Raw genomic sequence first — 27,525 nt, 5'->3', positions numbered from 1 at the left:
TCATGGAGTGGGGCTGGTGTCTCAGACTGGCATGGGGGGGATCCTGGCTGGTGGGCACAGCCTCCCTGCTGCGTGTGGGGCTGGCCAGGCTTCGCTGCAACGCAGGGCCAGGCATCAGGAGCACTGAGGAGTGGGGTTGGCTGCCCGGGGTCGGCTCACGGGTGCCGTGGAGTCCATCGTCATCCTGCCCGGCCAGTCTGCGGCGGTGGGCTGGGCCGGGTGGTTGGTGTGGTGAGGCGTCTTCCAGATCAGCACTGTTGCTTCTCCCCTCTTGCAGTGCGGCACCTTCCCGTCTGATGCTGGCGTTGTGCGGATGATGCCCTGACGTCTGTCCACGTGGGCGAGGAAGCAGACAGCGATGTCCCAGACGCAGGACTATGAGTGCAGGAGCCATAATGTCGACCTGCCGGAGTCGAGGATTCCAGGGTCGAGCACTCGGTAAGGAGCCGACCCACCTGCGGAGCTGCCCGGGCCTCACGAGTGGGTGGAACTGCTTTCTTCCTGCAGAGAAAGCAGTGTGCATGCAGGATTCTCCGTGGAGAATGGATTCGTCGCTGGCTCTTCCCAAGGCCTGGATGGCCAATGCCACCTGTGCACAGCGCAGCCCTCAGGGCCGTGGCCCGCGTACCTGCAGATGCGGGTCGCCGTGATTCGTCGTTTTTCTCTTTCTAATTTTTGACTTTCTAATTTATTCACTGATTTATTTCTTGAGGAGACAGGGTCTCACTCTGTTGTCCAGGCTGCAGTGCAGTGGCGCCATCATAGCTCACTGCAGCCTTGAACTCCTAGGCTAAAGCAGTCCTCCCACCTCACCTCCCAAGTAGCTGGGACTGCAGGTGTGCACCACCATGTCTAGCTGATTTTTCTAATTTTTTGTAAAGATGAGGTCTGTTGCTCGGGCTGGTCTCAAACTCCTGGGCTCAAGCGATCCTTTTGGGAGGCCAAGGCCTCCCAAAGTGCCAGGATCACAGACGTGAGCCACTGCTCTGCCCTGATTTCTAGGCTTTTATTTGGAAATAATTTCATGCTTCCAGAAAAGTTACAAGAATAAGAACAGCCCCATGAGCGCTCGAGTGCCCTTGCCCAGAGACCCTGTGGCTAGCATTGCTCCCGTCGCCTCTGAATGCTTTTGGGGGTGGCAGTGTGAGAGTGTGAGCTCCCTCAGGATGTCTTCCAGGTAGCCCAGGACGCTTGTTACCACAAGTAAATCTGGCCCTATCCCGTCTCAGCCAGCGTCCCATGCCTCCAGGTCAGCTCTGCCCCTGACTGCCTCTCTCTCCTTGGCCTTTTTTAATCTGGAAGAATTCCACAGCTTTTCTCTGCCTTTTGTCACATTGATATTTTTAAGGTAATAGTCACCCTATTTAAAACAGATCATCCCAGCCTGGGCAACCTAGTGAGACCCCATCTCTACAAAAAATACAAAAATTAGCGAGATGTGGTGGCAGATGCCTATGGTCTCAGCTACTCGGGAGGCTGAGGTGAGGAGATCCCTTGAGCCCAAGAGGTTTAGGCTGCAGTGAGCTGAGATCACACCACTGCACTCTGGCCTGAGCGACAGCGTGAGACCCCCGTGTCACAGTAAATAAAGTAAAATAGAGAGTTCCTTGGTTTGGGTTTGTCTGACAGTTTTTCAGGAGGATGCCATACAGGTGGTGTTGGGTCCTCCCGGGCCCCGCATCTGCAGACACTGCTGTCCATCTGCCCCTCACCTGGCAACATGACCTCTGACCCCGACAGAGGCCTCGCCCGCACCCCCCGAGGTGCAGCTGCTGCCTCCCGGCCACCTCTGGGCGCTCTGGGCCTGGCTCCGTGTCTGGTGCTTTGTGCCTCCCTGTGTGGTTGGTCTTTCCGGGACTCTGTGCACCTTCCACAGTTGCAATCCGCACTCTGCCTTGACCTGAGCAGGAGTCCTGCTGTCTCCTTGTTCATTCGTTTGTTCGTTCTTCATTCGTTTGTTCGCTGATGTGGGCTGTGAGCTCTGTTGGGTTTTTTCGGGGTTGATATTGCGCTTGCTCTTCACTGGCTTGGTGCATAAGCGCCCAGATAGGCCCCTAAGCGTCTCACTGGATCCTGTGTCCCTGACGTCCTCATTCCTGCAAGTGCTAGCTTCCTCCTGGCACAGCTGCCCTGCTCAGCCTTGGAATCAGCTGTTTGTCTAGGGAGTGCTGGTTCCTTTTAGGGAATACTGGTCTTAGAGAACAAGGTCTGGGTTCTTAGAACATTCAGTGCTACTGCAGTGTATTTGCTTTTTGCTTTTTGGCCTCTTTTTTTTTTTTTTTGATGGAGTCTCGCTTTGTCGCCCAGGCTGGAGTGCAGTGGCGTGATCTCAGCTCACTGCAAGCTCCGCCTCCCGGGTTGAAGCATTTCTTCTGCCTCAGCCTCCTGAGTAGCTGGGATTACAGGTGCGCACCACCACGCCCGGCTAATTTTTTGTATTTTTACTAGAGATGGGGTTTCACCATGTTGGTCAGGCTGGTCTTGAACTCCTGACCTCGTGATCTGCCCGCCTCGGCCTCCCAAAGTGCTGGGATGACAGATGTGTGCTTTTTGGCCTGAGCACACAAAACTAGAAAATTATGCAGGAGTATGCACATGTACACACACAGGTTCACGAGCATGCACACATGCCTCCACACATGCAGGTACATGCACACGCACACACACACAGGTACATGAGCTTGCACACACACCACGCACATGCACACAGGTACACGAGCACGCACGCACGCCTCCATGCACACACACAGGTACACGAGCACACACACGCCTCCACGCACACACACGCGCAGGTAGGTACACGAGCTCATGCGCATGCCTCCATGCACACGCAGGTAGGTACACAAGTGCGCACGCACGCCTCCACGCACACGCACACGCAGGTAGGTACACAAGTGTGCATGCACACCTCCACGCACACGCAGGTAGGTACCCAAGTGTGCACGCACGCCTCCATGAACACGCACACTCAGGTATACAAGTGCACATGCATGCCTCCATGCACACGCACACTCAGGTACACAAGTGCACACGCACACCTCCACGCACACGCAGGTACACAAGTGCACACGCACGCCTCCACACATGCAGGTAGGTACCCAAGTGTGCATGCACAATTCCACGAACATGCACACTCAGGTACACAAGTGCGCACGCACGCCTCCACGCACATGCAGGTAGGTACACAAGTGCACATGCACGCCTCCATGCACACGCACACTCAGGTACACAAGTGCACACGCATGCCTCCACGCACACGCAGGTAGGTACCCAAGTGCGCACGCACACCTCCACGAACACGCACACTCAGGTACACTAGTGCACACGCACGCCTCCACACACACGCAGGTAGGTACCCAAGTGCGCATGCACGCCTCCACGAACACGCACACTCAGGTAGGTACACAAGTGCACACGCACGCCTCCACGCACACGCAGGTACACAAGTGCACACGCACGCCTCCACGAACATGCACACTCAGGTGCACAAGTGCACATGCACGCCTCCATGCACACGCAGGTAGGTACCCAAGTGTGCACGCACGCCTCCACGCAGACGCAGGTAGATACCCAAGTGCGCATACACGCCTCCACGAACACGCACACTTAAGTAGGTACACAAGTGTGCATGCACACCTCCACGCACACGCAGGTAGGTACAAAAGTGCACACACGCCTCCACGCACACGCAAGTATGTACACAAGTGTGCACGCATGCCTCCACACACACGGGTAGGTACATGAGCTCATGCACGCCTCCACGCACACGCAGGTAGGTACACGAGCTCACACGCACGCCTCCACACGCGCACGCACATGCAGGTAGGTACACAAGTGCGCACGCACGCCTCCACACACACGCACACGCAGGTGGGTACACGAGCTCGCAAGCACGCCTCCACATGCGCACGCAGGTGGGTATATGAGCTCGCACGCACGCCCCCACGCACATGCGCACGTAGGTGGGTACAGGAGCACACGCACGCCCCCCGCACACGCGCACGTAGGTGGGTATAGGAGTGCACGCACGCCCCCACGCACACGCGCACGCAGGTGGGTACAGGAGCGCACACACGCCCCCATGCACACGCAGGTGGGTACAGGAGCGTGCACGCACACCCCCATGCACACGCACACGTAGGTGGGTACAGGAGCGCACGCACGCCCCCACGCACACGCACACGTAGGTGGGTAGAGTGCACACGCCCCCACGCACACGCGCACGCAGGTGGGTACAGGAGCGCACGCACGCCCCCACGCACACGCACACGCAGGTGGGTACAGGAGCGCACACATGCCCCCACGCACACGCGCACACAGGTGGGTACAGGAGTGCACAGACACCCCCACGCACACGCACACGCAGGTAGGTACACGAGCTCGCACACATGCCCCCCCCACACACGCACATGCAGGTAGGTACACAAGTGCGCACACACGCCTCCACGCACACACACATGCAGGTAGGTACATGAGCTCGCACACATGCCTCCACGCACACGTAGGTACACAAGTGCGCACACATGCCTCCATGCACACGCACACAGGTACACGAACATGCACGCATGCCTCCACGCGCACAAACGCCTCCTAGAAATGCTGAGCGCACACGGTGCCCCAGTCCCGTCCCTCCCACAGAGAGTTGCTCTGTGGTCCCCTCTTCCGTCACATCTCTTCTTCCCTGGCTCCCAAGAACACCAGTGTGTTTACTCACTTGCTCATCTGATAATTCATCTAAAATTGGTTCAGAATTGCTTCACCCATTCCACTACAAAAATATATGCACTAAAAAAAGCCAGGGTTCATTTGCATTCCCTCATGTGCGCGTGTCTCCCAGGAATGCGACACTGGCTCATCCTGTGTTCCTAAGTTGTTTGGATTAGCTCTTTCTCTTTTCTTCATTATGGTTCTGGCATCCGTTGGTTCACTACTTTCAGTTAGAGATTTTTTTGTCCCCCTTTTTATTCTTCCTGATATAATTTTGTCTTTTAAACATATAGACCATTTGCACATTCCCAAAGCCCCAACCGTACACAGGCACATTCAGCCAGGCCTCTTCCCCGTGCCCTTTCTGCACCTGCCTACCTGCTGCAGGCAGAAACTCTCTTGCTTTCTGTTTATCTCCTGGGTTTCTATTGTGAAGAATAAACAGATGTTAGTATGTTTTCTTATTTCCCCTTCATTCTTACACTAATGGTATCATGATTTATGTGTTCTTTGCACAATTTGCTTTTTCCACTTAAAACATCCCCTAGACATCACTGCCTCCCAGATCATCGAGATTGTCATCCTTTTTCAAAGCTTCCTGGGCCTCTATTGTGTGTGCGCCTCAGTCTTGTGTTGGCCATGTGGGTAATTTTGCATATTCTGCAATTACAAGGACTGCTGCAGTCTGCTTGTATAATTCTGGGTTTTGGGAGGTGCATCTGCAGGTGAATTTCTGACAAGGGACTGCTAGGTCCAAGGATGCCTTTGGATGTGCTGTCCTTGGGGCTTCTGTGAGCAGCACCAACCCCGGGCCATCGGGGCCGTCAACAGCTGCCTGCTGTCAGATGTGTGGGCAGGTGCCTGGGGTCTCCATGCAGCCTGGGCTTTGGGGCTCTGATGATCGCTGAAGTAGTTACCCTCCGTGTATTACTGTTCACTTTGTGAATTGCATGCTCTTATCTTTTGCCCTTTTTCTATAGTATTTATCTTTTCATGCTCAAATTTATATATTAAAGACATGAGCTCTTATTGTAAATGTTCCACTAAATGTGTCTGAAAAGCCAAAATCTGTTTTATTTGTAGTGGCTTTTGCATGTGAAAGGTTTTGAATCTTTGTGTAGTCAGGTCGGCCATCCTTTCTTCAGTGCCTCTGTGTTTTAGTCACCTCCATCCAGGTGACTGGAGAAAGAGCACGTGGCACCTGCTCATGGGCTGACATACTTTTGTTTTTGCCTTTGGGTCTCAGATCCGCCTTGGTTCTTGTGTGTGGTGTGAGGTGTGGTCTGACCTGCTTGTTTTCCACATGCATCCGGCTGTCCCCGTGCCATTTGTTAGAGGCTGAGGCTGCCTGTGCTCTGTGAGGGGCACTGTGCCTTCTCTCATGCCCCGGGCTCTGTAAGGAGCTGGGGCTGCTTCTGCCCGTCTGTCTGGTCCTGCTGGCCTCCTGTCCTGTGCCCAGCCACACCTGCCTCATCGAGAGTCTCTTCTGCTCCTTCCCAGCCTCCCTGGGGCTCATGTGTCCTCATGTGGCGCCTTGGTATCCCTCCACTGACACCCACAGCTGAGTTCCGAGTTTCCCCTTTACACGCAATGTGGAAAAGCCCACGGCTGGGTTCCAAGTTTCCCCTTTACACGCAGCGTGGAAAGGCCCACGGCCGGGTTCCGAGTTTCCCCTTTACACGCAATGCGGAAAGGGCCCCGCAGGTGTCCAGCCTTCGAGGCCATGCCGGGCGCCCTCTGGACTTCCCCGGGCTGCTCCTTCCCCACCACGGAGCTCCTACTCTGGCCGGACTCTCCTTCCCTGCTGGCGGGTGGGTCTGCGTGGCTTCCTACCTGGTGGGTTTGAGCATCTCCGTGTGTTCTTAGCCCTCAGGTTTCCGCCTCTGGGAATCTCCTCCGGCCTTTTCTTCCATTTAATCATCTTTCTTAGCCTTTGTGGTGTGGACGCATCCCTGTCTGTTCCGGGTACCGTTGCATGTTGACTGAGCCTGGATTACGGTCTCCATCTGTGCTCACGCCTTTGTGTCGGTGCTGGTGGCTTTTGATGAGCCAACGTGTTGAGCTCCAGCGTTCTCTGTCCACCTGCCTTTTCTCTTCCTGTCTTACTCAGGAAGCCCTTTCCTAACTGAGCTCCTGAAATTCTTCACGTATTTTCTTCTAAAAGTCTTAAAGTTTTGCCTTTCCCATTTGATCAGACTTTTTCATATCAACCCAAGTCAGCAATCCCGGCCCCATTGATTACAGTCTTGCCTCCCTGATCCTGGGTTCCCCCCGCCCCCTGCCCCCATCCTCAAGGGCGGCGCGTAGATCTGCGAGGGGCAGCGAGGGGCTCTCTGTCCACGCCTCAGTGTGCTGGGGTTCCAGCCTGGGCACGTGGCTTCCTCGGCTTCCTGGCAGCTCGCTGTCTGTGTCCTGAGTTCCCTCCCCAGCTGCAGTCCTTTGATTCAAAGATGCCTCCGCCCTCCCTCCACGTGCTCTTCTAGATGGAGACAGGACCAGTCGGCCCCACCCAGAAGACGTTGGGCTTTGGACTGGAGGCGTAGGGCGGTGTGGCTGCTGGTGCAGTGTCCTGGGATTTGATGAGGTGGTTGCTGCGGGTGGAGCTGCCTCCCCTCGTCCTCACAGAGCAAACGCATGTCCTGCTGGCTTCACCTTGCTGTTGTGAGCCCTCGTTACAGCCCTAAGGCTGTTAGGGTTCCGGTCGCCCTCCTCCCAGGCTCCACAGGCAGTCAGCCAGGTCCCTCCTCTGTCTCCTTGGGCACGGATGAACCAGGGATGTCAAGGCCCAGAGGGAGTTCCCGCGGCTCCTCCCTCACCACGTCTGGTGTGAGAAGCCATGGCCTCTGCTGTTGGGACTCCATCTCATGGCGTTAGACCTGCCTTGCCCTTCTGGTGGTCTCAGGAGAGCACGATGTGCCTGGACACACGCCCTGGGCCTGGAGGGAGAGTTGGGAAGTGGGGCTGGCCGGCAGAGCCTGCGCCCTCCGGTGCTTAGGGGTGTGGTACCCTTGCGGGTCTGGAGGACGATCTATCATGGTGGCCGCTCCTGCAGCACGTGCCAGGTCCTGCGGCACCAGTGGGTCCTCTGTCTGTGTGCTGTTTCTTATCTTTGCCGAGGATCCCGGCAGTGCACGCCACCTAGGGCCTGCAGCACTGGATGCTTACCTGGTAAAGAGCAGCGCCTGGCTGTGTGCAGGAGGCCCCAGAGGCCACGCCTCCCCCACGTGCTCACCGTTGCAGGGCTTCCTCTGCCCCCGCGCAGCACCCCCTCCATGCGGCCCTCATGGCCAGTCTGGATTCACCCCATGAGTGAATGTCCTTCAATGCTAGGCCTTGATTTAGGAGACCAGGAGGGAGTGGAAGGGCTTAACTTTTGAGTCACTTGTCAGGAACAAAGTCTTGAGGCCAGACAGGAGCAGTGGCGGAGCACTGAGCGGTGATGGACAGCGCCGGGGTGGCGAGGCCTCAGCCATCCCCCTCTGCCCACTGAGGGGTGGTGGAGAGTGCCGGGGTGGCGAGGCCTTAGCCGTCCCCTCTGCCCACTGAGGGGTGGTGGAGAGTGCCGGGGTGGCGAGGCCTTAGCCGTCCCCTCTGCCCACTGAGGGGTGTTAGACAGTGCCGGCGTGGCAAGGCCTCAGCCGTCCCCTCTGCCCACTGAGGGGTGGTGGAGAGTGCCGGGGTGGCGAGGCCTCAGCCATCCCCCTCTGCCCACTGAGGGGTGGTGGACAGCGCCGGCGTGGCAAGGCCTCAGCCATCCCCTCTGCCCACTGAGGTGTGTTAGACAGTGCCGGCGTGGCAAGGCCTCAGCCATCCCCTCTGCCCACTGAGGGGTGGTGGACAGCACCGGGGTGGCCAGGCCTCAGCCGTCCCCTCTGCTGCCAGGGCCCGTTGGGTTCCGGTCATGTGGGTTTGCTGCGGGGCCGCTGTCTCCTTTGTGTGTCATGTGCAGTTGTGAGCAGCCTGTTGGGTGAGGAGGGGATTTGGTGTCTGCTGCTTGGTCTGGGTGTCCTCTGTGGGTGTCTGTGGTGATTGGTGTGGGGCTGGCCACACCTGCCGCCTGGCAGAGCGATAAGGATAGAAAGAGGAGCGGCGTGGCAAAGAGGACGACATCTGGGAACAAAGAGCAGATCAGGGAGGGGTGATGGGAAGATGGCGGCACGGCAGGGACACCGGCGCCCCTGGCAGAGGCTGTACAGCCAGGAGCTGTGCTGGGGGCTGCATGCCTTGGGGAGTGGTCCCACTGGACCCACCAAGAGGGTCTGCTCGGGGCCAGCTGTGGCGGCTGGAGCTCAGCATTGCCATGGCCATCGTGGACCCTGGTGGCCCCGTTCAGCCTCTGCACCCTCCACATGTTCCCAGATACCTGCCTGCCTCTTGGGACCTCTTGGCTGAGGGCAGCCCGATGGGGCCTTCCCAGCGAGAGCCCAGCCCAGCTGCCCCTCACCTGCCAGACTCCCTTTTTTTATATAATTCACATGCCACAAAGCTCACCCTCCAAGGTGCACAATCCAGTGGCTCTTAGAACAGTCAGAGTTGTGCAGCTGCTGCCACCATCCATCTCCCACAGAGAAGCCCCACTCCCAGCAGCAGCCTCTCCCCAGCCTCGGGCACGGCGGGCCGGCTTTGTGTCCTGTGGGATTCACCTGCTCCAGACGATTGAAGTACGTGGAATCATACGAGTGGTCCTTCGCTCACGTCGACATGCCCCGGGTCCATCCACACCATAGCTTGGGTCCGGGCTGCATCCCTGTTACTGCTGAACAATATTCCCGTGTAGGGATGGGCCACATTTTGCTTCTTCATGCATCAGTTGAAGGACATTTGCTCTGTTGCCACTTTTTGGCTATTATGAATCATGCTGCTATGAACATTTGTGTGCAGATTTCTGTGTGAAGACGTTTTCGTTTCTCTTGGGTGTGTATACCTAGTTGTGGAATTGCTGGGTCAGGTGGTAACTCTGTGGGGTTTTTTAAATTATTTTTGAGAAAGGTTGGTACTTGTCAGGCTGGAGTGCGAAGGTGCAATCACAGCTCACTGCAACCTGCAACTCCCAGGCTGAAGCGATCCTCCCACTTCGGCCTCCCAAAGTGCCGAGATTACAGCCACCACACCCAGCCTGTTTAACTTTCTTTTTCAGACAGAGCCTCACTCTGTCACATAGATTGGAGTGCAGTGGCACCATCTTGGCTCACTGCAACCTCTGCTTCCCGGATCCAAGTGATTCTCATGCCTCAGCCTCCCAAGTAGCAGGGACTACACATGTTTGCCACCACCACACCTGGCTAATTTTTGTATATTTAACCTTTTTTTTTTTTTTTTTTGAGGTGGAGTTTCGCTTTTGTTGCCCAGGCTGGAGTGCAGTGGCACAATCTCAGCTCACTGCAACGTCCGCCTCCCGGGTTTGAGCGATTCTCCTGCCTCAGCCTCCCAAGTAGCTAGGATTACAGGCACCCACCATCATACCTGACTAATTTTGTATTTTTAGTAGAGACGGGGGTTTCACCATGTTGGTGAGGCTGGTCTCGAACTCCTGACCTCAGGTGATCCGCCCACCTCGGCCTCCCACAGTGCTGGGATTACAGGCATGAGCCACTGCGCCTGGCCGGTATGTTTGACTTTTTGAGGAACCACCAAACTCTTCCACAGTGGCCACACCAGTTAATGTTCCCACTTCCCACCGGCAGTGTATAAAGGTTCCAGTTTCTCCACGTCCTTAGCAACACTTATTATGGTTTTTACCTCCAGTGGGTTTGAGATGGTGTCTCTTGTGGTTTTGATTTTTTGCTTTGCATTTCTCCTATGGCTAATGATCATGAGCGTCTTTTAATGTAGATTGGCCATCTGCATATCTTCTTTGGAGATGTGTCTGCCATGGCCATCTGCATATCTTCTTTGGAGATGTGTCTGTCCAGATATTTTGCCCATCTTTAAACTGGGGTATTTATCTTTTTTTTTTTTTTTTTTTTGAGACGGAGTCTCATTTTGTCGCCCACGCTGGAGTGCAGTGCTGTGATCTCGGCTCATTGCAACCTCTGCCTCCCGGGTTCAAGCAGTTCTCCTGCCTCAGCCTCCCGAGTAGCTGGGACTACGGGCATGAGCCACCACACTCAGCTGATTTTTATATTTTTAGTAGAGACGGGGTTTCACCATGTTGGCCAGGCTGGTCTTGAACTCCTGACTTAGGTGATCCACCTGCCTTGGCCTCTCAAAGTGCTGAGATTCCAGGCATTAGCCACGGTGCCCGGCCTGTCTTTTTTTTCTTTTCGAGGCAGGATCTCACTCTGTTGCCCAGACTGGAGTGCAGTAGATCAGGGCTCACTGCAGTCTCCACCTCCCAGCCTCCTACCCTGTTGTTACTGAATTAGGAGAGTCCTTTGTGAACCTCATCAGATGGATGATTTGCAGGTGTTTTCTCCCATCCTGTGGCTGTGTTTTCACTCTCTCGGGGGTGGCCACAAAAGTTTTAATTTTGATGAAGTCTGTTTTTCCATTGTTTGTCTTATTGCATGTGCTTTTGGTGTCATAGCTCAGAATCCATTGCCAAATCCGAGGTCATGCAGAGCCGCCCCGTCTATTCTAAGAGTTTTGTCAGTTTAGCTCTTACATTGAGACCTTTCGTCTACTTTGGATTAATGTTTGTGTGTGGCATGAGGTAGGGGCTGACTGCATTTGTTTGCAGGTAGACATCCACCTGCACGTTTGTTGAAGAGACTCTCCTTTCCCCATGGAGTGGTCTCGACACCCTTGTCTACGTCTGCAGGGCAGGGCACGTTCTTGTTCACTCTTGTGTCCCTAGCACCTGGCAAATTCTCTGGCATGCACGTGGCACTCATTACGTTAATCAGAAAAGGCTTATGTGGGCTGATCGCTGTCTGCAAACAGACATCTCCAAGAAACAGGGGCTGCAGGAAGGTTGTTCCGCCTTGACAGCAGCTTCTGGGAGCTTCTGGGAAGAGGCCCGTCTGGCCGGGTACCCTGAGTCCCCTGGGGATCGTAGACATCTTGCATCCTTCCACCTTTGTCACCAAATGGCTTATTTTTCTTCCCACTTCATTTTAAATACTGTTGCCAAATGAATCTTCCTCAAACACACCTCAGATTGCATCTGTGAGTTGATGCTGACCCTCTGTGGTGGAGGGCCGAGGCGCAAGTTCCCCAGCCCACACAATGTCCTCCCCACCTCGCCCTGTGCAGAGCCAGCCTGCGGGGCCAGCAGCTGTACCCCTCCGTCCTTGAGGTCCAGCTCCAGCCAGTCTGTGGGACCCCTGAGGCCAGGTCGCCCTCTGCGGTCTGAAGCCTGTGCCTTTTCTCTGAGCAGCAGCTCCCCAAGGCCCAGCATCCCCATGCTGTTGTCTGCCCTCAGGTTTCCCGAGGGTCTGGGCTCAATGCTGTCCCCCAGGAGGTGCCCTCAGGTTTCCCGAGGGTCTGGGCTCAGTGCTGTCCCCCAGGAGGTGCCCTCAGGTTTCCCGAGGGTCTGGGCTCAATGCTGTCCCCCAGGAGGTACCCTCAGGTTTCCTAGGGTCTGGGCTCAGTGCTGTCCCCCAGGAGGTGCCCTCAGGTTTCCTAGGGTCTGGGCTCAGTGCTGTCCCCCAGGAGGTGCCCTCAGGTTTCCCGAGGGTCTGGGCTCAGTGCTGTCCCCCAGGAGGTGCCCTCAGGTTTCCTAGGGTCTGGGCTCAATGCTGTCCCCCCAGGAGGTGCCCTCAGGTTTCCTAGGGTCTGGGCTCAATGCTGTCCCCCAGGAGGTACCCTCAGGTTTCCTAGGGTCTGGGCTCAGTGCTGTCCCCCAGGAGGTGCCCTCAGGTTTCCTAGGGTCTGGGCTCAGTGCTGTCCCCCAGGAGGTGCCCTCAGGTTTCCCGAGGGTCTGGGCTCAATGCTGTCCCCCAGGAGGTGCCCTCAGGTTTCCTAGGGTCTGGGCTCAATGCTGTCCCCCCAGGAGGTGCCCTCAGGTTTCCTAGGGTCTGGGCTCAATGCTGTCCCCCAGGAGGTGCCCACAGTGTTCTTAGGAGGCTGGTGTTCTGCCCACATGCGCGCAGGAGTGCACTGAAAAGGGAACAAAATGCTATTCTTTGTTGAGAGAATTATCCCATTACATTCATTTGAAAGTGCATTTTAAACAAAAATAATAATTGGTATTACTTCTTTTAGGGCATAGAATGTTCGATTCTCTGCTGTCTGAGCTTCTCTGTACTCAGAAAAATTATTTTGGGAGTATCTCAACTTTGTTCTGCTAAAATCTAACAGAAGTGACGCGAGAACAGGAGAGCAGGCACCACTCCCCGCAGGCAGCGCTCCCCGCAGGCACCACTCCCCACAGGCAGCACTCCCTGCAGGCACGAGGCAACGAGGCGACGCTGCTATCCAGGGGAAGCCGCCCTGGCACACGGGGCCTGTTCCTTCCAGGCGGGGAGGCTGTGCTGTTGCCGAGGGCACCTCACTGCTCACCGCATTTGACCTGCGTCCAGGTGGTCCTGTCCTTGGTGTGCGTCCTGAGTTCTGACCCCAGACCTGACACAGCCCCGCCCTCCAGGTGCTCAGGCCGAAAACCTTGCCCTTCCTCGCCTCTGCTCCCCCACCCCTCGCCTCTCTTCTGGCGCGCACCCTGTCCCCCAGCACCACTGGCCTCCCGGAGCCTTCATCCTGCTCCCTGTGGACCAGCCAGGAGGTTCCGCACGGCTGGGGCGCCCAGGGAACAATCATGGTGGAAGGGGATGCAAACAAGTCCTTCTTCAGGGTCCGTTCACCTGAATTAGGTCAGGTCAGCCCAGGCCTCAGGCCCTTCACGGTGGCCCTGCTACCTTTGGTCCCCCCAGGCCTCAAGACAAGTTTCCTGCAGATGTCTGCTTGCAGGTGCCTTCTTGGGGTTTCCTTGGGTGCCCTGAGGCTGCTGCATCTGCCGTTGTCCTTTTCAATGTCCCAGCAGGTGCTCCTCACACGCGCCACCCTCCCCTGCAGGTCTGTGCTCATGGGAGCACAGAGCAGCTGTCCATTGGGGTCCAGGCTCCGGCTGGGGAGAGGAGGTGTATGGACAGGGAAGCCACCTGCTGGGGGACCGTGAGCCTCTGGCCTTGCACCCCAGGCCTGCGCAGCCACCCGGCTCCAGGAGGTCACGGAAGCAAAGGTGACAGAGACCGGCCAGGCTGAGGAGTGGACCAGGGGGATGGGGGCTTTGCCAGGAATTGCCCCACTCCAGGGTCAGTGCCAGCTGTGGAAGGTGTCAAGGGTATAATGACCAGGTCCCAGTTTTGGGAGTTTCTTCCATCTTCAGCGTGGAGAGTGGCCTGGACGGGGCAGGGGTGAGGGCTGGGGGTCAGGGCGACCTCACCCTCTGGCTGGGCCCCAGGGCGGTCGACAAGGCTCATGGCCAGGGACCAGGAAGAGACAAGCCTCGGGCCTGGCTGGGGTCTCCATGCTGGCTCTGTTCCCAGGCAGGGCTAGGGCAGCAGGTTGGGTTGTGGCGGGGGTAGGGGTGTCTCTGGAGCTGACAAAGACCCCCTCGGTGCACACTGAGATGTCACATGGTGACCGCTGCCCCCCCAGCCTTCTGCAGGCTGGCCTTGCAGTCACTCGTGTCAGGCCGTTCTCGCATTGCCGTAAACACCTGATGCTGGGTATTTTATAAAGAAAAGATGTTTAATTGGCTGGTGGTTCTGCAGGCTGTGGAGGAAGCATGGCGCCGGCATCTGCTCGGCTTCTGGGGAGGCCTCAGGAAGCTTCTGATCATGGCAAAGCAGGAGCATGGGGCGGGGGAGGCACCACACACTTTAAACAACCTGCTCTCACAAGAACTCACTCACAGTCGAGAAGACGGCACTGAGCCATGAGGGGTCTGCCCCGACCCAGGCACCTCCCACCAAGCCCCACCTCCAACACTGGGGATCACATCTCAACGTGAGGTTTGGGGACAAGCGTCCAAACTGTCATCACCAGTGGTCAGAAAACACAAGTGACCTGTCAGTGCCACTATACAAGGTCACCAGAGATGGCCCTGCCCCGAGCACAGTGTCGATGGCATCTTCCGGAGATGGCCCTGCCCCGACCGCAGTGTCGATGGCATCTTCTGTCAGGCCCTGTCGGGAAGGCTTCTCTGGCCTCTGTCCCACGTGCCATGTGGTGTCCCTGGTGAGCCCACCAAGCTGGCCTTGTGTTCTGCAGGATGACAGGCGAGAGACCCTTGTTGGCCTCACGTCAGCTGGGAGCATGGAGGGCTAGCAGTTGGCACCAGGGTCAGGGCGTCGTGGGCCCCAAGGCAGCAGTGACGTGTTGTTCCCTCTTGTGGGCGGGGCTCCCACGCATCTCAGCCTCTGTAGGTTCCTCACGCCCCTCTGTGCCCCTCAGCCCGCAGCCCTTGTCCTAAGGCTTCTGGAGGAGGCGGGGCCTGGCCTGAGCCCCCACCTCACAGGCGCCTGGGCTGTGCCCAGGGCTGCTGATTGACACCAGAGGCAGAGTCGTGGGAGGCCTCCGAGCTCGTCGTGGGTGTCTCTGCCGCAGGCTGCAGAGATGGACGTAGCTTCAGGTCCCTGAGTAGGATGGCGGCGTTTGCCAGCACATGTGGGGGCCACCCTCTGCCCTGCGCACCAGCCCCTCCCGGAACCTGGTTGTCCCTGGATTACGGGGTCACGGGAGTCCCTGGGGCAGAGGGCCTCGTTGGGGAGCTGGAGAGGTCTCCTGTGTTTTGGTAAAGCTGCCTCGTGGTCACCAAGTCGGTGTCCTCAGGAAGAGGAACTGGGGACTTCGTCCCCCCTGTTGGTGTCAGAGGAGTTCGTCCTCCCGGGAGGGGCTTCCCGCCGCCCTGCTCTGGGCGCTCCTGTCCCCGGAGCCCCTCTGGGCCATGACTCCCTGCCCCAGGGTAGGCCCTGCCGGGACACGCCCGCATGGAGGAGCAGCTGCTGGCTCCGAAATGAGGCCGACTGTGCTACTTATATAATTTATAGAGTATAAAATTAACATTTTAAAATATGGAGACTACTTACTTTTTTTAAGCAAACTTTTTATTTTAGAACAATCTTAGATTTACGTGGAAATGGCACAGGCAGCGCAGAGCCTCTGTGTCCACTGCACCAGGGTCCTCCTGCCACCGATACCCTCGCCGTCATGCCGCCGGTGCCTTTCTGCAGTTGATGAGCCCCTGCCGGGAACTGTTACTAACGGAATCCACACCTTATGTAGACGCTTAGGTTTGCACCTGATTTCCTTTTTCTGTCCCTGGGTCCCACGTGACATTGATCCTGACGTCCCCGGGCTCCTGTGGACTTACCCTCTCCTGGCATTTGGTGACCTGCACGGCCTGGAGGAGGGCGGGCCTGGTGTTGCGTGACACGCCCCTCGCCTGGACGTGCCTGATCTTCACCACGATTCACTGGGAGGAGGACCACAGAGGCGGCGTGCTGCTCTCATCTCACGGCGCGGTGAGCACGCACAAGAGTCCTGCCCACGTTGGCCGTGGTGGCCCAGCTGAGGCTGCTGAGGCTTTGCTGTGTCCCCCCGTGCCGCCGTGCTGCCTCCGGCTGTGAGTCTGACCCTCGCTGGGTTTGACGGAGACAGGCCGTGGGCTTCAGGTGGCCAGCCAGGTCCCCAGCCCTACTGGGTCTTACCTTCCCCTTCGGGCCCTGGGCCGAGTTTCTCCAGATGGCTTGGTGAGAGCCCCGCCTCCCGCACCCAGTCTGCCGCTCTCCACGGTCCCCACAGTTCTGTCCCTGCTGCATACGGCTGCTCTTCCCGGCTGCTGAGGGAGGCTTAGGGCCACCTCCCCATAGGGTGAGGCACATTTCTCTTCCTCTGAAAACATGTTAGCTAACACACATGTGTGCAGAGAAGTGTTCGAGGAGGCGCAGGCTCATGACGCGCCCCACCGGGCAGGCAGCCTCTGGCATCACCGTTGGTTTTGTGCCTCCATGAGCCTCAATGCAGCGCACAGCCTGCAGGCCCCAGCCTGGTTCCCTCACGCAGCATGCGTGCTCAGGAGCCCTCGGGGTGGCCCTGCTCTGTCTTGCTGGGTCTGTACGCCCTCACTCCTGCCAGGTCTTAAGCTGCAGGCCCAGGGCAATGAGTCCCCACAGTGCTGTCAACCGGCACCTGGCACACACGGCCAACCCGTGTCCCTGCCAGCAGCGTCACTGGCTCTGTCTACCCCAGCTGTTCCCATGGGGCTGGGACCACCACCCTTGCTGGTTTTCCTCGGTGTCTCGAGCTCTGCATTTCCCTGATGGTGATGGGTGCTGTCTTCCACCTTCAGAGACTGGAGGCTGATCTGTGTAAAAATGTTTCTTCTGGCCGGGCGCGGTGGCTCACGCCTGTAATCCCAACACTTTGGGAGGCCAAAGCGGGCAGATCAGGAGTTCAAGACCAGCCTGACCAATGTGGTGAAACCCCATCTCTATTAAAAACAAGAATTAGCCAGGCGTGGTGGCACGTGCCTGTAATCCCAGCTACTTGGGAGACTGAGGCAGGAAAGTCACTTGAACCTGGGAGGCAGAAGTTGCAGTGAGCCGAGATCGCACCACCGCACTCCAGCCTGGATGACAGAGCGAGACTCCGTCTCAAAAAAAAAAAAAAAAAGTCTCTCTGCCCCTCACTCTTCCTCGTGTGGACCCAGCAGGCCTTTCCCTGCCCGCTCCCGTGTCCTCCCTCCCCAGGCCCCGTCCCATGCTGCCGGGCTTTGTCCTCTGACTATCCTGTGCTCCGTCCCTCTATCCTTCAACATTAGTTTCTTCTTAAACCTGTATAACACGTTAATTTCAGGGATTTATTTTGACATTTTAGATTTTCCACTCAATTCTTTATACACCCTCTACATTTTCCTTCCTCTGTAGAAACTCATCTTGTCGTGAATGCCAGTCACAGCAGTGTGCATTCCATGCCTTCTGGCTCCGAACCCGGATCCCCTGAGGAGCTGCTGTGGCCTCTTTCCTTCTCTTGGTTTTCAGTTGGTTCTTCCTTGTGCTTACCTGGCTGTCACTTCTTATTTGATGCTTGTATTAGCCTGTTCTCATGCTGCAACTAAAGGCATGCCTGAGACTGGACAACTTATAAAGAAAAGAGGTTTAATTGACTTACAGTTCCGCATGGCTGGGGGCGCCCAGGGAACAATCATGGTGGAAGGGGATGAAACAAGTCCTTCTTCACATGGCGGCAGGAGAGAGAAGAGTGAGAGCCCAGGGAAGGGGAAGCCCCTTGTAAAACCATCAGATCTCATGAGAACTCACTATCACGAGAACAGGATGGGGGAGGCCACCCCCATGATTCAGTTACCTCCACTTGTTCCCTCCCACTACACTTGGCGGGGTTGTGGAGGAGATTCGGGTGGGGACACAGCCAAACCATATCATTGCCCATCCTGGTGTATGAGATGGGCGTGCAGCCATGTGGGGTTGCTGATGGCTGCTGTCCCGCAGAGCAGACCGACAGCAGCCCAGGCCAGCCAGTGCCAGTGGGAACCATCCTGGGGACACTTCTGCTTCTGGGCTGTCATCCAGGCCCCCTTCCCTGGGCAGGCTCTGAGCCCTGTGTCAGCATGGGACCCGGTGCCTGGAAATGGGTGTGGTACCTGCAGCAGCCAGTTTTCTGGCCACTGCCCCAGATTGAAGCCCAGTGTCTGTGAAGGAGTCACACTCTGAGGCTGCTCCTGAGGCTGTCATTAATGGCTCAGGGGAGCCTGGGACTGCCACATGGGATCTGGCATCCTGGGGAGAGAACTGTCCCCCACACTGCGGCCATGGGAGGGATAAGACTGGAAGACACTGGGGGTGTCCTGGGCACACCCTGTGGGGCAGAGGAGAGAGGAGCCCGTCACCAAGGTGTAGCCCAGAGCCGGGAGTGATTCTGGGCAGAGGGCTGAGCTGATTGCACTTCCAGCAGTGTGAGAAACATCATGGAAGGAAGTCCTGTTGTGGCCACTGCTGGCTGAGAATCAGCCCTGAGGCCGGGCACGGTGGCTCACTCCTGTAATCCCAACACTTTGGGAAGCCAAGGCAGGCAGATCACTTGAGGTCAGGAGTTCGAGACCAGCCTGGGCAACATGGTGAAACCCCATCCCTACTAAAAATACAAAAAAAATAGCCAGCTGTGGTGGCATACACCTGTAATCCCAGCTACTTGGGGGGCTGAGGCAGGAGAATTGCTTAAACCTGGGAGGTGGAGGTTGCGGTGAGCTGAGATCACACCACTGCACTCCAGCCTGGGTGACAGAGCAAGACTCTGTCTCCAAAACTAAAAAACTACCCTGAGTCACGGGGGTCAGGTAACAAGAGTGGAGAGCCTGGCTGAGCCATGGGGGTGCAGGGATGCCCCATCTGTCCCTCGGGGAGAGCCGGCTCCAGGGGGAAGGCAGGGCACCCGTCCACCCCCTTTCAACAGTTGCCATTTTTATTTGTGTGATCCTTGGATTCTCTTTCTCATTTAAATTATGGGCCCTGCAGGGGCCCATGAGGGTTGAGATTTAAGAGCATGGTGTGTACAGCCAGCTGCCACAACCAGCGACATCCTCGGGAGGTCCAGGCTGCAGCGCGTGGCACCATGGGCGGGAGGTCCAGGCTGCAGCGCGTGGCACCATGGGCGGGAGGTCCTGGCCCCACCAAGCCTCAATCCTCTCTCCCTAGAGTGCTGAGCTGTGGGGGTTCGAGGGGCACCATGTTTGTGTCCCTATGTTTCTAACGATGGGAGACATTGACACTTTGTATCATGGGCTGAGGTCAAGGGTTGTCTCCAGGGAGAGTTGCCCTGGAGCTAAGGGCAAGAGAGTGCACGAGGGGAAGCCGGTGCTGGGAACCCCTGACTGGCCCCTCCAGGTTCTCGGTGAGCCGGTGCTGGGAACCCCTGGCTGGCCCCTCCAGGTTCTCAGTGAGCTGGTGCTGGGAACCCCTGGCTGGCCCCTCAGGTTCTCTGTGGTGATTTGGGATGTCCATGGAGAGAAGGAAGGGAGACAGGTGAGGCCCTTGGGAAGAAGAGTGAGTCTGCCATTGCATCTGGAGCTGGGACCGGCAGAGGCTTCTGGGGGGTCCCAGTTCTCCCTGCTGTGGGGTTTCCCTTAATGGTCCTGTGAAAGCAGAGAGGGACACAGGGCCAATCGGGAGAGGGCGTCTAAGCCCTTCAGACACCTGGACGAGTGGAGGGAGACACCTTGGCTCTGGGTGGAGACCAAAGTTCCACTGAGATGCCTGGTTCTCCTTAAATCCATCCACAGGCTCCTTGCGGAGCCAACAAAGAGGTGATTCTCAGTTTCACAGAGAAGAACCAAGGGTCAAGAATGGCTTTGACATATGCCTGAAGCATGCCTGAGGGAGAGGAGTGTGTGGCTTTGGACCAACTTTACAAAGCCACGTAACTAAGACACCGCTCAGGCAGAGACAGAGATGGATGGATCAGCAAAGCCAGCTGGGAGCTCAGACACACTTACAGAAACTCGATTTATTCTATTTGTTTATTTATTTATTTAGAGACAGAGTCTCGCTCTGTCACCCAGGCCTGAGTGCAGTGGTGTGATCTCAGCTGCCTGCAACCTCTGCCTCCTGGGTTCAAGGGATTCTCCTGCCTTGGCCTCCCGAGTAGCTGAGATTACAGGTGCACGCCACCACACCTGGCTAATTTTTGTATTTTTAGTAGAGACGGGGTTTCACCATGTTGACCAGGCTGATCTCAAACTCCTGACCTCAGGTGATCCACCTGCCTGGGCCTCCCAAAGTGCTGGGATTACAGGCCTGAGCCACCGCACCTGGCCAGAAACTCAATTTAAGATAGAGCTCCCATTGTCCATCACTGAGGAAACAAAGCTATTTAACAAGCTATCCTAAGATCCCTGTCTATCCATATGGGAAAATGAAATTTCACACAGTAAACAAAAATCAGTGCAGGCAGATTAATGACTTCAGTGTGAAAAGCAACTTATAAGAGAATATCTGCCAGACGCGGTAGCTCCCGCCTGTAATCCCAGTACTTTGGGAGGCTGAGGCTGGTGGATCACGAGGTCGGGAGTTCAAGACCAGCCTGACCAACATGGTGAAACCCCGTCTCTGCTAAAAATACAAAAATTAGCTGGGCGTGGTGGCGCATGCCTGTAGTCCCAGCTACTTGGGAAGCCATCTTGTGAGAATCGCTTGAACCTGGGAAGCGAAGATTACAGTGAGCCGAGATCGCACCACTGCACTCCAGCCTGGGAGACAGAACGAGACTCCGTCTCAAAAAAAAAAAAAAAAAAAAAAAGGAGAATATCTGTGACCTAGAAGTAGGGAAGTTGTCTTTAAAAAGGTCAAAAGGGCCAGGCGCGGTGGCTCACGCCTGTAATCCCAGCACTTTGGGAAGCCGAGGCAGGTGCATCACCTGAGGTCAGGAGCTCGAGACCAGCTTGGCCAACATGGTGAAACCCCGTCTCCGCTAAAAATAAAAATAAAAAATAGCCGGGCATGGTGGTGGGTGCCTGTAGTCTCAGCTGCTCGGGAGGCTGAGGTAGGAGAATGGCGTGAACGCGGGAGGCAGAGCTCGCAGTGAGCCGAGATGGCGCCACCGCACTCCAGCCTGGGCAGCAGAGCGAGACTCCGTCTCCAAAAAAAAAAAAAAAAAATTTAAAAACTTCGTTTCAGCAAAAGGTACCATAAAAAGTGAAAAGACAAGCTACACGGCCAGAGAGATCTTTAGAGCACAGACGACACAGCGGGAGCTGTCACCTAGGATGTGCATTTCTAAAACAAAACACAACATTGTAATGGCAAAGCCATGTACGTCTGGTGAGTGAGGAATGTCAGTGGCTTAGGAACATGTGGAAATGCTTGTCCACATTAACAATTAGAAAACACAACATTGTAATGGCAAAGCCGTGTATGTCTGGTGAGCGAGGAATGTCAGTGGCTTAGGAACATGTGGAAATGCTTGTCCACATTAACAATTAGAAAACACAACATTGTAATGGCAAAGCCGTGTATGTCTGGTGAGCGAGGAATGTCAGTGGCTTAGGAACATGTGGAAATGCTTGTCCACATTAACAGTTAGAAAACACAACATTGTAATGGCAAAGCCGTGTATGTCTGGTGAGCGAGGAATGTCAGTGGCTTAGGAACATGTGGAAATGCTTGTCCACATTAACAATTAGAAAACACAACATTGTAATGGCAAAGCCGTGTATGTCTGGTGAGCGAGGAATGTCAGTGGCTTAGGAACATGTGGAAATGCTTGTCCACATTAACAATTAGAAAAATTAAAACCACATACCTGGGATTCATTATACTAATCTCTATATTTTTGTGCGTGTTTGAAATTTTCCATTATATATTTTGAAAGCAAAAATGGGGGTAAGGTAAAATTACACCAAATTCCACATCTCCTAGGTAACCCCCTCGTGTGTGTGTGTGTGTGTGTGTGTGTGTGTGTGTGTGTGTGTAGACAGGATCTTTTCTCTGTCACCCAGGCTGGAGTGTAGTGGTGCGATCTCAGCTCACTGCAACCTCTGCTTCCCAGGCTCAAGCGATCCTCCCGAGTAGCTTCCCGAGTAGCTGGGACCAGAGGTGCACCCACCATACCTGGCTAATTTTTGTGTTTTTTGTAGAGATGGGGTTTCACCACGTTGCCCACGCTGGTCTCAAACTCCTGAGCTCAAGTGATCCGCCCGCCTTGGCTTCCCAAATTGCTGGGATTACAGGCATGAGCCACCGCACTTGGCCAGTTAATCTCTTTTAATATTTGGCTTTAGACTTCCAGTAATTTTCTAGACAACTATATACATGTAAACACATATGCCACTTTTAAAAATAAAGCTATATAACTTTATCTCATTATAAACTGTGACAGTCCTTCCTTGTCATTAAGTTTGCATTTGAATTAAAACACCCCTGCAGGGAGATACCATTTATCCCCTTGAGTGATGTGCTGGACAGGCCAGTATAAGAGTGCAGATGCTTCAGGGAAACATTGCCCACTAAATCCTTAACACTTTAAAACTGGACACTTGGAAAGATTCATTGCATGTCATACGTGGAATATGCACCATTTTATAGGAAGATAATATGTGGGGTTTTTTCCAATGACAGTAGTAATCTTGTGAATATTGTGGAACACTTGGAAAATACAGAAAAATAGAAACCTCCGTAACCTGCCACCCCCACAACAGCACCGCCAACATGACAAATTCTTTATCGTGCGACTCTCAGAATAGAATTCCAGCCAGCAAGGGTGACGGTGTGCTGGCCAGCTCAGTGGAGCACGCAGGCAGGAAGCATCCGTGGTGCTGAAAGTCGTGGGTTAAAGCGGAGGAGAAACAGGATGTCAGGGGCCTTACGGGATCCCCACGAGATCCTCGTAGCTGGGGAGACGGCACAGGATGCTACGGTGGGGAACCCTAGTGGGCACCCAGTCCCGCCCGGGCCGTGGGCAGACCCCGTCTGTGCCTCCACGTGCCGGGCAGTTGTCTCCTGAGCTGCTCACCCCACAATGCATGCGCCACTTCCTGTTGCGGTTTCAGGGTGGTGACACGCGGTGAATCTGGGTGAAGGCTGTTAACTGTTTTGAAAATATGAAATTATAAAACGAAAAGTTAAAACTTTAAAAATAAAAGGAAGAGAACATGATCAGTGGTATCAAAAGTGGCACAGCTCCCTCGGGACTGAAAGGTGCTGCCTAGATTTATTTGTCAGGAGCGACTGGGGGGGACCCACTGTGGGCTGGGAGGGAGGGGCTGGGCAGCTCTTGGTGCCTGGCGAGACCCCGGGCTGAGAAGGGAGAGCACGGACCAGAGCGGGGGTGGCCCCTGTTGCGTGTGGTTTGCTGGACGGTGGACGGTGGAGTGGGTGTGTACGCCGAGGGTGTGGCGAGACATGCAGGTGGAAATTCAGAGTCTGGGGCCTGTGGAGGGTCTGAGCCGAGCAAGCCGAGGCATTTGTTTGGGGGGAGTTGTTGGCAGATGTACTCAGGCTGAGCAAAAAAACAGGACCCCCACCACCTCGCCTTCCCACGGGGATGACGGTGAAACATCCACAGGCAGGCCTCAGGAGTTCTCATCTGCCTTCCCCTGCAGCCCTCCACCACCAGCCCATCCCCAGGATGCCCCTTCTCTCACTGGCCCTCCTTCACTGGACTTCTGAGTGCACCACTGTGGTGTCTGCACTCAGGCCCAGTCCCACCCGCCTCATCCTCCTCCTGCGGCCAGACCCCTGAGCCAGCTCCTTCCCCACGTAAGGCCCTGAGCACCCCCACCTCATGGCCCCACGTGGACTGACCCTCTGTGCCTTCTGCCTGTGGCACCCAAACACAGAGGAGCAAACAATGCCCAGTGGCCAGGGCCTGAAGGAGGGCTTGGGTGGCGGGGCCTGTTTCTCAGCTGCTCATCTGCATCAGCAAGAAACAGACCCAGAACCCCCAGGGCTGCTGCTGGGGCCGCTGCCACTGTGTGAGGGCCCGGCTTCCCCAGCTGGCCTCTGGGGGGTGGCGGGGACAGACTCCGCCTGGATCCTTGGTGTCCCACGAGCAGGTGTGGTGTGCATCACAGCCTGTTTTCGGAGCCGCCGTGTCCCTGGCCTGGTTTCAAAGGGTGGGACGTGGGATGAAGGTCGCCCCCGCAGCCAGTCTGCGCCGGCCGCCAGGGGGGCTCTTTCTGTCTTTGACCTGGGGGAGCCGTAGGCAGCCCCCACTAGCCCGTGTCTGGGCCTGGTGTCCGCTGGCCCTTCTGCCCTCACCACTTGCCTCCCCTTCTGTTGAGCCCCTGGGATCAGTGCATTTTCCCTGGAAACAAGACCCCTCACCAGGCCGGTGATGGCGAGGACCAGGCCTGTCGCAGGGCTAGCGAGACCCCTCACCAGGCCGGTGATGGCGAGGACCAGGCCTGTCGCAGGGCTAACGAGACCCCTCACCAGGCCGGTGATGGCGAGGACCAGGCCTGTCGCAGGGCTAACGAGACCCCTCACCAGGCCGGTGATGGTGAGGACCAGGCCTGTCCTAGGATTAAGAAACGGATGCATGGGTCCATGGGGACGCCTCCTGGCAGCATCTTTGCCGAGAGGCTCTCGGTGCCTCTAAGGGTTTTTGTTTCCGTGTAGAAACATGGAAGAGGCCTCAGAAACATTACTGACCTGGAGGCTGTGCCCCCAGCGGGGGTCTGAGGGCCGGGTGGAGACTTTGCCCCCCATCGGGGGTCTGAGGGCCAGCTGGGCTCTTGGCCTTGCTGATCTGGGGGATCCTTGGGAGAACACAGCTTGGGAGCCCAGCAGCACTTAGCTGGGCCTGAGGCCCCTCCAGACCCCGACCCAGTGTGGAGGTGGTGGTCCAGTTGCAGCGGAGGGGCTACTGAGCAGGTGTGCAGTGGTGACTCGCAGGCCTGTGCCACGATCCTGCAGGACGGAGCAGTGGGCAGTGGGGTTGTGGCCTGGGTGCCTGTGAGGACAGGAACCTGCAACCACAGCCAGTATGTCCCTACCCCACGTGGGGCCCAGGACCCCCCGAAGGGCTGCACCACCCTGGGGCGCTGGCGGCTCCGGGGGCTTCCCCGGGTGCGGGTGCTCAGAAGGGCAGCAGTCAGGGGCGGACTGGGCTTGGGTTTGCTTTCCTCTGTGACAGGATTTCTGGGTTTTGCAGCTGGGGCTGGAGCCGGGGTCTGCAGGGGTGGGAGGCGCGGGCCCAGGCCGCCGTGGCTCCAGCCGCCCTAACCCTGTCTCTCCCCAGGTTGGAGTGGGTGGAGATCATCGAACCGCGCACCCGCGAGCGCATGTACGCCAACCTGGTCACCGGTGAGTGCGTGTGGGACCCGCCGGCCGGCGTCCGCATCAAGCGCACCAGCGAGAACCAGTGGTGGGAGCTGTTCGACCCCAACACGTCCCGCTTCTACTACTACAATGCCAGCACGCAGCGCACGGTGTGGCACCGGCCGCAGGGCTGCGACATCATCCCGCTGGCCAAGCTGCAGACGCTGAAGCAGAACACGGAGTCCCCGCGCGCCTCGGCGGAGAGCAGCCCCGGGCGCGGCAGCAGCGTCAGCCGTGAGGGCAGCACCAGCTCCTCCCTGGAGCCCGAGCCCGACACTGAGAAAGCGCAGGAGTTGCCAGCGAGGGCCGGGCGGCCCGCGGCGTTTGGGACAGTGAAGGAGGACAGCGGCAGGTGAGGGCGGGGGCAGGTGCTATGGGCGGGGCCAGGTGAATGGAGTGGGCGGGGCCAGGTGAGGCAGGTAGGGGTGGTGGGCGGGGCCAGGTGAGAGCGGGACTGGTGAAGGTAGTGGGCGGGGCCAGGTTAGGAGTAGGTCGGGTATGGTGGGCGGGGCCAGGTGAGTGGAATGGGCGGGGCCACGTGAGAGCGGGACTGGTGAAGGTGGTGGGCGGGGCCAGGTGAGGAGTAGGTCAGGTACGGTGGGCAGGGCCAGGTGACGGCGGTGGGCGGGGACCCAGGGGACTCAGTGTCCTCGCGAGTGGCCAGAGCCTCGTCCTTGGCTGTAGCAGCTACCGCTGCTGTCCCCAGTGAGCACTTTCTTGTCTCTCTGGGCAGCAGAGCCTGGCGCTCAGCCTCAGAGGGTTCTTGGTCCTCCAACCCTGCCCCTCATTGGCCCAGCCCCTGGCAGGTGGTGGTTCCTGAGAGCAGTGTCTGAGGGGCTCGCCCAGCTCTCTCTGCTGATGGGAGATGCAGATGTGGGGATTTGCGTGTGGGCGTGGGGTGTGTGGACCTGGGGGGGCCCAGGCGGAGGGTGTAGATCAGTGTGGACACAGCTGAGGGGTCTGAGCAGGCTTGGAGGTGGCCCTCTGGAGTCACAGTGGCTCCGAAGGAGCACAGCCTGTGTTGGTGGGAGCCCAGGAGACCCCTGCCCTCAGAAACAGGGAGAGGTCAGGGTAGAGCACAAGGGCCTTGAGGTGAGTGCACCGTGGGAAGCGAGTCCAGAGAGGACAGTGGGGAAGAGCCGAGGCAGGCGGGCAGGACAGTGGGGAAGGGCTGAGGCAGGCGGCAGGCCAGCAGGACAGTGGGGAAGAGCCGAGGCAGGGACAGGAGGCTAGGGCTTCCCAGAGCCCAGGCTGTGGCCCAGGGCAGACAGTCCTGGCCACTGCAGAGGCAGATGGAGGCTACTCTGGAGAGGACGGAGGAGAGGCTGGACCCCAGGGAGAGAAAGGCAGGGGATTGGTCTCCCCCAGTACCAGATTTTCGGTGCTTGGCTGAGGTTGCCAGGGGAGCTGAGGCCCAGGGGCCTTCTGCAGAGGTGGGAAGGAGCCTGTTGGACTGCCGGGCTCATCTGAGGCTTCAGAAGAGGGATTCAGAGTGAACCGCAGAGCTCAGAGGACAGCAGGCTTCCGTCCCACCCTACCGAGGTGCAGGCACAGAGGGAGGCGGGCAGCAGGTTCACCCTGTGGACCCGGTCTGGCAGGATGAAAGGGAGGCCAGGGATGGGGCCTGCTGCAGAGTGGGCAGGAGTTGGGGCAAATCAGGTGTGGAGGAGCCACTGGAGCACACTGGGAAGACGGTGTTGGTGTCGGCATGCAGGGCAGGGTGAGCAGCGGAGGCTCGGGCGTGGCGTGGGTGAGCGAGCGGTGCAGAAGGCGGGCACGAAGAGGACCAGGGCCTACATTTCACATCCCACCAGCAAATATGAGGGTTCAAAGTTATGCACGGCCTTGCCAACACTACTTGCTTTCCTTTTTAGATTTCTTTTAGCTATTGTAGCCACTGTGAAATGTCTCATTGTAGTTTTGGTTTGCATTTCCTTAATGACTAACGACTTTGAGCCTTTTTTCACTTTCTTTTTTTTTTTTTTTTTTTTTGAGACGGAGTCTCGCTCTATCGCCCAGGCTGGAGTGCAGTGGTGCGATCGCTGCTCACTGCAAGTTCCGCCTCCCGGGTTCACACCACTCTCCTACCTCAGCCTCCCGAGTA

At 57.0% G+C, this 27,525-nt stretch overlaps 1 protein-coding gene across 2 annotated transcripts in view; it reads left to right on the top strand.

Annotated features, from left to right (window-relative positions):
• The window catches only part of ARHGAP39 (Rho GTPase activating protein 39), a 154,229-nt gene that overhangs the window by 76,991 nt on the left and 49,713 nt on the right, over positions 1-27,525 (top strand). For both annotated transcript variants that reach the window (XM_024345394.3, XM_024345392.3), the window contains exons 2-3: positions 278-438; positions 25,342-25,773. In XM_024345394.3, the coding sequence (XP_024201162.1) occupies positions 359-438; positions 25,342-25,773 (512 nt within the window). In that variant the 5' untranslated portion in view covers positions 278-358. The remainder of the gene's footprint in view (positions 1-277; positions 439-25,341; positions 25,774-27,525) is intronic.

This window comes from Pan troglodytes, chromosome 7 (genome assembly GCF_028858775.2).
Source record: "Pan troglodytes isolate AG18354 chromosome 7, NHGRI_mPanTro3-v2.0_pri, whole genome shotgun sequence".
Classification (NCBI taxonomy): Eukaryota; Metazoa; Chordata; class Mammalia; order Primates; family Hominidae; genus Pan; species Pan troglodytes.
Note: the sequence above shows the minus strand (reverse complement) of the source record. Positions and strands in the feature narration are given on the sequence as shown.